Source organism: Choloepus didactylus, chromosome 17 (assembly GCF_015220235.1).
Source record: "Choloepus didactylus isolate mChoDid1 chromosome 17, mChoDid1.pri, whole genome shotgun sequence".
NCBI lineage: Eukaryota > Metazoa > Chordata > Mammalia > Pilosa > Megalonychidae > Choloepus > Choloepus didactylus.
This window is the reverse complement of record NC_051323.1, coordinates 1,155,498-1,170,033: the sequence shown is the minus strand read 5'-3', so window position 1 is coordinate 1,170,033 and position 14,536 is coordinate 1,155,498. Positions and strand designations below refer to the sequence as shown.

The following is a 14,536-nucleotide window of genomic DNA, read 5'->3' as shown; positions in this document are numbered from 1 at the left end:
AGGTCTCTTCTTGGCAAATTCTCTCAGCATTTGTTTGTGAAGATTTTAACTTCTCCCTCAAATGTGAAGGAGAGCTTTGCTGGATAAAGAATTCTTGGCAGTTTTCCTCTTTCAGAACTTTAAGTGTGTCATATTGCCTTTTCACCTCCAAGGTGGCTGCTGAGTAGTCACTATTTAGTCTTATGTTGTTTCCCTTGTATGTGGTGAACTGCTTCTCTTGCTGCTCTCAGAACTTGCTCCTTCTCTTCAGCATTTGACAATTTGATCAGAATATGTCTTGGAGTGGGTTTATTTGGATTTATTCTGTTTGGAGTTCACTGGGTATCTATGATTTGGTTATTTATGTTGTTTAGAAGGGCTGGGAAGTTTTCCCCAACAATTTCTTTGAATACTCCTCCTAGACCTTTACCCTTCTCTTCCCCTTCTGGAACACCAATTATTCTCATATTTGTGCACTTCATGTTGTCCATCATAGTCCTGAAATCCGTTTTGAATTTTTTTATTTTTCCTCCATTCTTTCTTTTGTACTTTCACTTTCAAGCCTGCATTCTTCCAGTTCACTTATTCTTTTCTCAACTTCCTCTAATCTAGTACTGTGTGTATCCAGAAACTTTTTAATTTGATCAATGGTTTCTTTTAATTCCATAAGATCATCTGTTGTCTTATTTGCTCTTGCAAATTCTTCTTTATGCTCTTCTAGGGTATTCTTCATGTCCTTTATATCCTGTGCCATGATCTCATTGTTTGTGATTACTTCTTTGATTAATTGCCCCAAGTATTGTGTCTCCTCTGATCTTCTGATTTGGGTGTTTGGGTTTGGGTTATCCATATCTTCTGGTTTCTGCATATGCTTTAAAATTTTCTGTTAATTTTGGCCTCTTGGCATTTGCTTATCTTGATAGGGTTCTTTTGGTATGCAGACTTATTTAAACAATTATCTCTAATTTGTCAGAGCTACAGCTTAGTGGAGTGCACTTTCCCTAACTTACCACCAGATGGCATCTCCGAGCCACCCACTACCCTCAAGCCAGTTCTCCCCAACTTCATCTATGTGGCAAGTAGGGGTCCGAATCTTGTGGGGGTTCAATCAGTACAGCTGGTGTAGCCAGACCTAAGGTGTGGGATATGCCCTGAGCAGTTCTGGAGGGAAGGTGGCTTTAAGACTCAACTCTCCCAGCCATTCCTGGAGACTTAAAACTGTTGCAGGAGTCCAACCCTTCAGCTCAGACTCCCCACAATGTCTGCCACAGGCCCACAAGTTCTTGGGATTGGTGTAGGGCCCTTGGGACTTCCGTGCGGACCCATCTCCAAGCTGTGCACTCCATGGGCCTCCACAGAGGGAAGACTGTGCAATGTCACACATGAGCGGAATCCCCCAGGGTAGCTCTGGGCCGCAGCACTGCACAGGGGTGTTACCAGCCTGCCGAAAAAATGGCTGTTCGGGGCATGGTAACTTCCCACTTCCATGGACCTCTGCCTTCCCAGTGCCAGGACAATTAGCTGCAGGCATGCGAATGGCCATCATTCACGTGAGATACTGAAGCAGGTGCCCGGGATGTGGAAAGCACTCCCCACCATGCTTGACTGCGTGGCTCTTGCTGCTGAATCCACAGCTGCTTTGGGGGTTTTAAGCTAACTCACCTCCAAATGCCGACCCCAGTTTTCTCCCCACTGTGGCATGGCTGCCATTTCCCCAGCAGCTTCATTCACTCATTTCCAAAGCAGAACCTCAGTTTCAACAACTGCAGAGTCACTGTGGATGTAGCAGACTTTGTCCAGCTCATATTCTAGAGCACTTTCTGTCTTTTATCTAGTGTTTTTCACAGAGAAGTATTTTGCTCTGTCTCGCCTAATCCACCATCTTGGATCCTATCAGTTTGCTAGTATTTTGTAGAGAATTTTTGCATCTATATTCATAAGAGATATTGGCCTAAAATACAGCCTGTAAGACTCTTAAAAAAAAAAAGCACTTGTGTACAGCAGTATAGTCTAACTGTTAACATTACTTACAATGAGAGTACAGGTTAAAAATTCTGATTCATGTACACTGGAATGGATCAATTAAGTAAATAGATGGTACATCATGGGACCAAGTATCAATCATACTGTTGGAGTGGGAGTTTATAAATAAGCAAAGGAAGTTAAGCTGGAATGATTTATGGTGTAATGGATTATAGTTGGAGACACCAGTATGAACTCATGTTTAGCTTAATACAGAGAGACATGGTTACATAAAGAAATAGTACAGATATGTGTATATACACAGTTAGCAAAAACAACACCTTAATCTGTCATCTGAATGGGCCTAAAGACAACAGCACCCTAGTTACAACAAATACACCTAGGTTCTATATCTTTGTTTCTAATACCTTTCTCCAATAAAAGGAACCAGGGCTGCTACATGGTGAAATCACTGATTCTAGAATTGGAGCAGAAAGTATATAGGGCCTGGAGCATCTTGTAGGGCCAGAAAGGAAGGAAGTACTCTGAAAAAACAAAAAAATGAGGTATGTCAAAGGATCACAGGAGCTGAATGAAAGAGCTCTCAATGACCAAAGCTGGAACCATACAAGCAACAAAATATACAAAGTAGTACTGGATTATAATTCAAAGTATAAAGTAAATATCCCTAAGTCCATATTGATATAAAAAAGATTGAAAAAATTAATAAATTGGGGAAAACAGATGAAACTCCCATGCAGAATAATTCCAAATGATTTAAGTGTATACGCTTCTCTCGAGAAGAGGGAACTTAACTCCCTACCAGTTAGGTGTTTATAGTATGTATGCTTGATGTGATGAAAATGATACTTTACATCGGTGGCCTTCCTCCCCAAAAACCCACACTCCCAGTCCTATCTTGAGAAAAATATCAGACAAATAAAGGGGCACCTCATGTTATACCTGAACAGTACTCTTCAAAATTGTCAGTCATTGAAAATAAGGAAAAAGTTTGAGAAATTGCCATAGCTAAGAACAGTTTAAAGAGACAGGACAACTAAATGTAGTATGGTACACTGGATAGAATCCTAGAACCAAAAAAGGGAAATCTAACAAAAATGTACTAATAATAGTTCAGTATTTGAAACAAATGTACCTCAGTATTGTTAAGATGTTAATGATGGGGGTAGTGGGTGCAGAGTACTTGAGAACTCTGTACCATCTTCTCAATTTTTCTGTTAAGTTTAAAACTGCTCTAAAAAAATACAACATAATTTTTTTAAATGGGAAAGGATCTGAATAGAATGTTCTCCAAAAGTAAATGGCCACTAAGCACTTAAAAAGATGTTCAATATCAGGGAAATGCAAATCAAAACCACTTCACAACCACTAGAATTAGAATAATTAAGAAAAATAAAACAGATAAAGTGTCAACAAAGATGTGGCAAAATTAGAACCCTCATACATTGCTGGTGGGAATATATAAAATATTGCTTTGGTAAAGAATCAGCTAATCCCCCAAAAGATTAAACACAGAATTACCATATGGCCCAAGGATTCCCCTTCCAGGTATATATCCTAAGGAAACAAAAACATCTCCATGGTATGTTGTAATAGTAAAAAAGTGGGAAAAATCTAAATGTCCATCAACCGATGAAGAAAGTGTGACATATCCATATATCCATGAAAACGAGTGAAATACTGATACATGCTACTACATGGATAAAGCTTGAAAATGTTATGCTAGGTTAAAGAAGCCAAGCAAAAAAGGCCATAATATATAATTCCATTTATGTGAAATATCCAGATTAGGGAAATCCATATAGATAGAAAATAGATTCAGTGGTTCCCAGGGGATGGGCAGAAAGGAGATTGGAAAGTAACTGTTAATGGGTATCAAGTTTCTTTTTGAGGCAATAAAAATCTGAAAATTACTGCAGTGTTTGTTAGCAATCCTGTGATTACTCTAACAATGGTTAAAGTGTATACTTAAATGAGTGAAATATACAATATGTGACTTATTTCTCAATAAAGATGTTTGAAAAATTTTTGTGTGATGTTTTATAGCTCACATACAACTAATATTATACATTGTTCTTATAGACAACCAACTTGCTAAACGGGCATTAATTTATATCACTTGTGTGTGTAGATTCCTTTGTCTGTATAGATAATCAGATCTCCACAAAATGGTAACTTGGCTTTTTAATGGCTATGCTTTAATTTTTTTTTTGTCTTTGTAACAAGCAGAATATCTACTATGACCTTCAGTAAAAGTGGTAATACTGGAGAACCTATATTTTTCAGGTCTTGAAAGTGTGATCCAATTTTTCACCAAATATTAAGTGATATGGTTTTCTATCTACCTCATATTAAGACTAAGAAGTTCAAATTTTTCCAAATTTGCTAAGCATCTTACAAAGAATTTTATTTGGAGATGATCTGTAGATTTGCAGGCAGTGAGTAACAGCGATCCATATACTTCTTACCCACTTTGCTCCATGCTAATATCTTACATAACATCAACCAAAACCTGACACTGATTTATTCAATTGACATCAGATTTCACAACTTTTACATGCATTGGAGTTTTTAGTTCTATGTAATTTTCTCACGTGACCACAACAGCCAAGACATAAGCAACTGCATCACAAGGATCTCATGCTTTATAGCCACCACCCTCTTCCTCATCTTCCTAATCCCTGTAACCACTAATCTGTTCTCCAGCACTACAATTTTGTCATTTCAAGATGTCCAATAAACAGAATCATACAGTATTGTAACAAGTCTAATTCCATTTTTGATGTCTGACTGCTGACAAATTTCAAGCTCCACCCTTCTGTCTGTCTTTTTTGCCCCACATTTTGGCAAGCCAGTAAGAAATCCCAGGTGTTCCCTCACTTGATATTGGCAGGAAGTTCAAATCACACAAGCCCTGGCCTTCTCGTGGAGTTTCAGCCCAGCACTAACAATAGAAGCCAAGCCAATCTCTTCCCTTCTCTGTCAAGCCATTTTAAACCTGCTTGAGAGTTTTCTCTGCCCTGCCCCTGCCACGAAACCATGTATATGATGTGTGATAGAGATCTACATTCATTCTTTTACATGCAGACATCCAGTTTTCCCATCACCATTTGTTGAAAGACAGGGAAATCTATTCAGTTTCCGTATGTTGAATATGATTCATATTTGTGTGTTCATCTTGTATTCTGAAACCTTGTTGAAATCACTTATTAGTTCCAGGAGTTTTTTGTAGATTCCTTGACTTTTCTACATGTACAATCATGTCATCAGCAAATAGTTTTTCCTTTTTTCTTCCTTTCTTCCCAATCTATATGTCCTGAGTTTCTTTTTCTTGCCTTATTGTTTTGTCTAGAACTTTCAGTACTATTTTGATAAGAGTGGTATGATAGGATATTCTTGCTTTGTTCAAATCTTAGAGCTAAAGCATTTAGTCTTTTATCATTAAATCTGATGTTCTCAGTAGCTTTTTTTGGAAATGTTCTTTTATCATGCTTTGGAAGTTCCGCTCTATTCTTAATATGGTGTGAGCTTTTATCATGATGGGTGTTTAATTTTGTCAAATGTTTTTTACATCAAGTGGTATGATCATTGTGCTTGTTTGGCTGTATTATGTCCCCCAAAATGCCATTATCTTTGATGCAGTCTTGTGTGGGCAGGAAACATATTGGTGCTGATTGGGTTGGAGACTTTTCATTGGATGTTTCCAAGGAGATGTGATCCTTTTGATTGGATGTTTCCATGGAGATGTGATCACTCAACTGTGGGTGAGATCTTTCATTGGATAATTTCCATAGGGGTGTGGCACTGCCCATTCAGCATGGGCCTTGATTACTTTACTGGAGCACTATATAAGCTCAGACAGGAGAGAGCTTGCTACAGCCAAGAGGGACACTTTGAAGAATGCACAGGAGCAGAGAGAGGAGCTGCAGATGAGAGACAGTTTGAAGATGGTCGTTGAAAGCAGACTCTTGCTCCAGAGAAGCTAAGAGAGAGCAAATGCCCCAAGAGCAATTGAAGAGTGGCATTTTGGGGAGAAGCTGAAGACTAGAGAGGAACGTCCTAGGAGAAAGCCATTTTGAAACCAGAACTCCAGAGTAGATGCCAGCCACGTGCCTTTCCAGCTAACAGAGGTTTTCCAGATACCATTAGCCATCCTCCAGTGAAGGTACCCAATCGTTGATGTGTTACCTTGGACACTTTATGGCCTTAGGACTGTAACCGTGTAACCAAATAAACCCCCTTTTATAAAAGCCAATCCATTTCTGATGTTTTGCAAAAAGGCAGCATTAGCAAACTAGAACAATCATGTAAACTCTACTCTTAGCCTATTGATACAGTGGATTACATTGATTTTCAAATGCTGAACCATGCTTGCCCACCAGGAATAAGTCTCACTTGGTCATGGTATATAATTTTTTTTACACATGGCTGGTTTCAATTTGCTAATATTTTGTTGTGTTGAATGTATAGGTCTGTAGTTTTATTATTATTAATTATCATTATTTTGAACTTTGTATGATTTTGGTAACAGGGTAATAATAAAAAGCATTGGGAAGTGTTCCCTCCTATTCTGTCTTCTGGAAGACATTGTAAAAATTGTTAATCCTTCTTTCAGTGTTTGGCAGAATTCTACAGTGGACTAGGAGATCTCTTTTTGTGGAACTTTTAATTAAAATTTAATTTCCTTATGATTAAAAGATCATTCATATCATCCACATCATCTTGCCTGAGTCTTGGTAGTTTGTGGTTTCCAAGGAATTGGTCTATTTCTTCTATATTTTCAAATTTATGAGCAGAAAGTTGTTGACAGTTTCTCTTAGAATCCTGTTAATGGCTACAGAACCTACAATGATAGCTCCTGTTTCTTGGTGATTTGTCTTCTCTCTTTTTATTTTAGTCATTCTTACTAGAGGTTTATCAATTTTATTTATAAAATTTCTGCTCTTACATTAATTTTTCTTCTGCTTGCTGTAACTTATCTTGTACTTTTCTAGTTCCTTGAGGTAGAAAGTTAATTATAGATTTGAAACCCTTCCTCTTTTCTAATGTTATGATTTAGTGCTATAAATTTCCTTATCAGCACTGCTTTAGTTGCTGCCCACATATATTGACATGGTATATTTTCATTTCATTCAGTTTTATGCTTTTAAAAAATTTCCACTGAGACTTATTTTTTTGACCCTGACATTATTTAGAAGTGTGTTATTTAATTTCCAACTGTTTGGATATTTTCCTGTTGTCTTTCTGTTATTTATTGACAGTTTGATTCCATTTTAGTGGGAGAACATATACTATATGATTACAATGCTTTTAAATTTGTTGAGGTTTGTTTAATGGCCCAGAATATGGTCAATCTCTATACATGTTCCACAAGCAACTTTTGAAAAGAGCCTGGGTATTTTGTTGCTGCTGGTCAGTGTTCTATAAATGTTGATTTGTTCCTGTTGGTTGATGGTTACTTCCAGTTCTTCTATAGCCATATGATTTTCTGTCTAGTAGTTCTGCCAATTGCTGAGAGTGATGTAAAGTCCTCAACTATAACTGTGGAATTATTTATTTCTTCTTTCAGCTCTATAAGTTTTTGCTTTGTGTATTTTGAGATCCTAGTTTTTGATGTGGACACATTTAGGATCATTGTCTTTTTCTTTGACTGAGCTCATTATCATTATGTAATTCTCCCACTTTGTTTCTGGTAATTTCCTTTGCTCTGGAGTCTACTTTATCCAATACGGGCCATTCGTACTTTGGATTGTTTGTATGAAACATCCTTTTCCTTTCTTTTATTATCAACCTTCCTTTGTGATTGCATTTGAAGTTTCTTACAGAAAACATGCTGAATTATCCACTCTGCTGATCTGTATTTTAATTGTGGATTTAGATCATTTACACTTAAGTATTATTGATATGTTAGATTTAAGACTGTCATTTTATATGTTTCCTGTTGGATTCCTGTTCTCATTCATTTGTTCCTCTTTTCTTACTTTCCTGTTGGTTACTTGAATACTTTTTAAGATTCATCTTGATTTATTTACAGGGTTTCTGAATATATCACTTTGTATAGTTTTCTTAGCGGTTGTTCTAAGTATTACAACACATGTACCTATGTAACATGTCACAGTATACTGATAGCAACATTTTATCATTTCAAGTAAAATGTAGAAACCTTAATTCCATTTCAGTGCCTTTACCCTCCCCATTTATCAAATATAATAGTCTTAAGTATTTCCTCTACATACAAAGCACATCATATGGCATTATAAATTTTGCTTCAATTATCAAAACTGATTTCAGATACTCATGAGGATATTTTATTATAGTTACCTTTTTTTTTTTTTTTTTTACCGCTTCTGATGTTCTTCTTTACTTTCTGAAGTTCCAAGCCTTATTTTATTATCAGTTCCTTTCTATTTAGAGAATTTTCCTTTAGCCATTCTTTAAGAGTAGGCTTGCTAGGAACAAATGCTCTTTGTTTCCCTTTGTCTGAGAATGTCCTTATTTCCTATTAATTCCTGAATATATTGTCACAGGACACAGAATTTACATTTGACATTTTTTTACCTTTGGTACTTGAAAAAATGTAAGATTAGCCTTTATGGTTTCAAATGAGAAATTTGCTGTCATTCTAATTGGTAATCTCCTACAAATAATGTGTAGTTTCTGGCTGCTTTCATCATTTTTACTTTGTTTTTAGTTTTCTGAAGTTTAATTATAAGGTGTTTTGGGCATGCATTTCTTTGGCATTATCCTATTTAAAGTTTGTTCAGTTTCTTGAATGTAGATGTATGTCTTCTACCAAATTTGGGAAATTTTCAGCCATTATTTCTTCAAATACTTTTTCAGTCCTACTCTCATCTCTTTCTGGGACTGTGAGGACACAAATGTTAGTTCTTTAGTTATTGTCCCACTTTTAAAATAAAATTCTCATCACTCCCATGCCTTCCAATTTTATAAGTCTTTATCCATAAAGAAAGCTACAATGGTTCCCTAAGGAGCTCCTTATATACCTAGACCTTTGCCAATATTTTATTTTTTCTCTATAGAGTCATAAAAATCTTATAAAACTATAAATCAGATTTATTCATTTGCTGAAAGTCAAAAAATTAAATATAAAATTAAGTTCCTTAATAACACTTATGATATTCTCATCTTTTGAATAATAGCTACCTCTCTGCCAACATTTCCTGTCCTCCTCCTGTCAATCACTCCCCTCCAGCCATTGTGGCTTTTCTGTTATTGCTCTAAATCATCAAGCACATTCCTGCCTCATGGGCTCAGCAGCTGCTGTTACTCCTGCTGAGAAAAGACAGAATCCAGCTGGTCCATATACTCATTTCATTCACATTTCTGCTCTACTGCTGATCTTATTAAGGTTTCTTCTGACTATTCTCCTCAAAGTTATACAACCAATCTAAACATGCTTTAATATCCCAGTAGTTTTTATCATCACAGAACATTTAATACATGTAAATATTCTGATTTTATGTGTTTAGTGCTACTTGTGCATGCTTGTTTGGAGACACTATTTTCTTCACTACTATATCTCCAGCTCTAAACAAATGACTGGCATATAGTGAGTGCTCAAAAATTATATGCTTAATGAAAAATAAATGCATGAATGAATGCCTGACAACAGCAAAAATGCAGGACAATGTAGGTAAGGAGGGCAACAGAAACTGCTAAGAAAAAAATATAGTAAACAAGAGACAGATAAAGATTGGACTTCAGGTACATGTAAGAATGTAAATAATACAGAAATGAATCAATAAGAGCAAATTTTTTGTGAGAGTCATGTAGAGATGTGATTTAGGAATTAGTATTCTAAGTCACTCCCAAAGGTTAGGGCCTCTAAAGTGATATTCATAAAGAACATTTCAAAGTTGTCATGTCCTGAATTAATGACAGAGATAACATGCCTGATGTTCATCTGTGCAGTACTCACCTGGTATGCTCTGGCTTGGGAATTCTTCTAATATCCATGGTTCCTCTCCTTGTTCCAACCTGAAGATCACATCTGGTTTAGTAACACAATACCCTGTTGAAAAGAAATAATTTAGGACTTGGACGAGGCTATCTAGACTTCAAGGGCCTCTAAAGGAGAAGGCGGCTTCTGGAGCCACTTAATGAAGGCACCATTGGAACATTTCACTGGAGAAGTGAATACAAATATCTTCCTAATGCTCCAAAGGGATTAATCAATACTGATCCCTGGCTCCCAATCTCAAATATCATTAAAGTCTACAGAGGGTCCATGTGCTTCAGTAATTAAAAAAGTAATGAATGCCAATGGTAATTTCATAGGAAACAGACCTTACCCACTGAGACAAGGTTGCTGTAGTTCTCCAGCATCACATCTCTATACAGGGACCTCTGAGTAGGGTCCAGGTGCTGCCACTCCTCCTGGGTGAAGCCCACAGTCACATCTTTAAATGATACTGATGCCTGGAATTTTTGTTCAAGCTGAAATGTTCAGCATCAGGTAATATGGGAAAAAACAAATGGAAACTAATTCTTACCATGATTACTTTTCACAGCTTACCAAAAAGTGATTTAAAGAATGTTTGCTTATTTTATTTTATTTTGTGAGAGAGAAATCACAGTAGAAATACTCTATCATTGCTGTTATTACTTCATGCAAAAAAATTAATCAAATTCCCACAATGAGCCTGGAACTATTCTCATTTTTGAAAATAATGAGATTAATAAAAATTTTCTTGTATTCCAGGAGCTTATAACCTGGTATGAAAACTTAATATATGCAATAATATGTTACAAATGCTAAGGTGAAAGTTCATACAAGAAAGTACATACAAAAAAGTATATACAAGGAATAAAAAATGAGTTCTATTTTGAATTCATTGAGGAAGTACAGCTGTAGTTTAAAGAGTAGCACTATGTTCTTTATGAGCACAGGGCCATGGTATAAGCAAAGGTGCAGTCCCTCTAACATACTTGGGAAGTCAGAAGAAGGGCAAACTGTACAGGAGGAATTGAGAACATGGTGTGAGACTGTGATGAGATAAAGGGCCATGAAGATATTCAGAAAAAAACGGATTAAGGAATAATTTTAGACCTATATGTTCCAAGTATTTGATCATTCACCACCTTCAAAAAATTTTTTGATCACCACAAAAAACTTTTACTAATAAATTAGAGAACTATATTGTTAATGCATTTACTGTAAATTTTAATTTTATTCTCATTTAAAAATGTAGAAAAGCAGCCTAATACTTTATTTCATTACAATACATTTTCCAACCCTTCAATTCAGAGGCTTTACTTAGGATGTGTAGAGAGTAATAAAGGAAAGATTTTGGAAATAATGTATTTAAAGGTGCATGCCCCTTATTTTAGAGATCATTGCTGTGAAAAAAAAGGGGAAGCCTTTCAAAGAAGAGATTTGAGCACATACTGAAATTATGTGACCAGAATTTTATTTAAAGTACCAATGCTATTGGAAAAGAGAGGGAGAAATTAAGGGACAAAAACAAGAATACTTATATAAAATACCATAGTAGAAAACAGCATGCCATTAAGGCACTGACACTATGAGATACAAAGCAACAGAATGTGGTCACCAATTCACTGGGCATAAAAGACATTTCTGCATGAATATTTGCACAGATACTATCACTAAGTAAGAATTGGAAACTAGTGCAAAACAGATTGAGCACAATGCTTTGGCAAAATATGCATTATACTGAAAGGATTTGGGACACAAAAATTTGGCAGTGATCAAAGCCATTAAGAATGAATCAGACACGGCAAGATGGCAGCAAACAGAGGTATAGAATTTAATCTTCTAGAGCAGCTAGTAAACAGCCAGAAACAACTAGAATATAGTCTGAAACAACTGTTGGGAGACATTTGTGACTGCACACATTGTGCATCAGCCTGGAATGGGTGAAATGGCTGAGATCACAGCATAGAAGTGTAAGTAAAGCTCCCCAAACTGTGAAGCTGATGCTCCTCCCCCACTGGGATGTCAGGATGAATTGTAACAATTCCCTGTGGAAAAAAGCAGCAGACTACCTGGCGTGAGGGAAATTAACTCAACCAAGCTCCAACTGCAGTTTTAACTAACAAATTTAGACTACTGAATACAAGCTACAAACACAGATAAACCTGGAGCAAGTAGGAAAGGAACCCTGACATTGCTCCTGGCAGAGAGGAGGTGGGGCTGATGGAAAAAAAATTAAATAACAGAGGCTTCTGGAGAAGGCTGAACTCAGAATACTGGAAAATGGCTGCTGTGACAAAAGGGGCACAGAGAACCAGGTACCAACTCCATTTGAACAGTGAAACTGAGGGTTAGGGGACTGAAAGGGGCTTTCTCTCTTTTTCTTTTTCTCCCATTCCAAGTAGCTCATTAGAGAAAGCCTCAGGCATTTTCAATTGTCAGCACTGACCCAGGCAAAGGTGGAGTTAAGAGAGTCAGAGAGACAAAGAAGGAATTCAAGTATAGGAGGAAACACTATAAAGGGTGTATCCTCCCTAAGAAAAGGGTGGCAGGACTCAGCTGAAGTGGCTGCCCTACCTCAGAAAATTCTGAAGGGGAGGAGGTAAAGAACCAAAAACAGCTTAAGCTTGGCTTTTGACACCCTCAGTCCCTGGCCATGATAGTGTCCAGTAAGGATTAAAGGGACCACATCTCTTTATACCAGTGGGAAGCTGCAGGCTGGCAAATGTCACCTTCTGGACAGGACAGGAAAAGCACAGAGTCTAGAGGCCTCACAGGAAAGTCTGATCCTCAGGGAAACATGATACTGATTACATCTTCCTCCTGAGACCTGGGCCCTTCTGGCCCAGGAAAATCTGATTGTGGTAATAAAGGGAAAACGATGCCTAGACAACAAAAAATTATGAGTCACATTAGGAAAAACAAAGATATGGCCCAGGCAAAGGAACAAACTTACACTTCAAAGAAGATAAAGGAGTTGAAACAACTCATTAATCTTAAAACAAGTAAGCCAAATCAATTCAAAAATCAAATTGAGTTGAGGGAAGATATACCAAAAGAGATGAAGGATAAAAAAAAAAGACATTGTTCAAACATAAGGAAGAACTGAAAAGTTTGAAAAAACAATTGGCAGAAGTCATGGGAATAAAAGGCAAAATACAAGAGCTGAAAAACACAATGGAAACATACAACAGCAAATTTGAAGAGGTAGAAGTAAGGATTCATGAACTAGAGGACAGGCCATGTGAAATCCTACACACAGAAGAACAGACAGGGAAAAACAGAATGGAAAAATATGAGCAGCAACTCATGGAACTTAATGATGACAGGAAGCACATAAATATATGTATCATGGATGTCCCAGAAGGAAAAGAGAAGGGAGAAAAGGGCAGAAAAAAATAATGGAGGAAATCATCACTGAACATTTCCCATATCTTATGAAAAACAAAAACTTACAGATCCAAGAAGTGCAGCGTATCCCAAACAGAAAAGATATGAATAGACCTACACCAAGACTTAATACTCAGATTAACAAACATCAAAGACAAAGAGAGAATTCAGAAAGCAACAAGAGAAAAGCAATCCATAACATACAAGGGAAGCTTGGTAAGATGCTGTGTGCATTTCTCGATAGAAACCATGGAGGCAAGAAGAGAGTGGTATGATATATTTAAGATATTGAAAGAGAAAAACTGCCAACCAAAAATTATATACCCAGCAATACTCTCTTTCAAAAATGAGGGAGAGGAGAAAGAAGGCAGATTAGGAGAGACAGGGCAAAAAAAGTCTCCATGAAAAATATCAGATAAAAGACAGAAAGCATTCCAGAATACCAGTTCCAGTGATGCACCAGCTGGTCAAGGTCTGCTAAATCCACAGGGACCATGCACTTGGTGAAACCAAGGGTCTGCATTCTGAAACAAGTGAGTGAGCCTGCTGTGGAATCGGCAGCCATACTGTGATCTGGAAAAACCAGATGTTGGCATTTGGAGAGAGATTAGTTTAAAAACCCAAAAGAGGCTGCAGAGCCAGCAGCGAGAGCCGCACAACCCAGCATGGTGGGAAGTCCTTCCCACAAAACATACACACACCTCAGTAGCTGGCATGGACGATAGCCTTTTGCACAACCACAGCTAACTGTCCCAGAGCTAGGAAGGCAGAGGTGCGTGAAAAAGAGAAAATAACCACACCCATACAGCCATCTTTTCAGCTGGCTGTGAACATCCCTGAGTGATGCAGTGGCCCAGCACTTCCCTTGTGGACTGCACTCAACTGTGATGTTTCACTGTCTTCCCCCCACAGAGGATCTTGGAGGCAGAACCACAGAGAAGTCCTAGGGACCATACATCAATACCAGGGACTTGTGGGTCCGTGGCAGAGACAGACTGTGGGGAGACTGAACCAAAAGTTTGGAATCCTACAACAGCTATAAGTCTCCAGGAACACCTCAGAGATTTGATTATTAAAGCTGCCCTCCCTTCCTAACCACTCAAACACCCTGCTCCCACCCCCACACTCAAGGTGGGCAGCACCAAATACACATGGAAATTTGGTGCAAGAATTGGACTCCCACAAGATACAGACCTGACCTCCACGCACCACAAAGACAAAGTTGGG

The 14,536-nt window shown here is 37.5% G+C and overlaps 1 protein-coding gene across 3 annotated transcripts in view; it reads right to left on the bottom strand.

The window, feature by feature from the left end:
• Window positions 1-14,536, bottom strand: part of LOC119511993 (zinc finger protein 33B-like) — a 53,312-nt gene that overhangs the window by 13,808 nt on the left and 24,968 nt on the right. For all 3 annotated transcript variants that reach the window (XM_037806469.1, XM_037806468.1, XM_037806470.1), the window contains exons 4-5: window positions 10,275-10,419; window positions 9,902-9,994 (exon numbers count right to left, since the gene is read on the bottom strand). In XM_037806469.1, coding sequence (XP_037662397.1) covers window positions 9,902-9,994; window positions 10,275-10,419 — 238 coding nt within the window. The remainder of the gene's footprint in view (window positions 1-9,901; window positions 9,995-10,274; window positions 10,420-14,536) is intronic.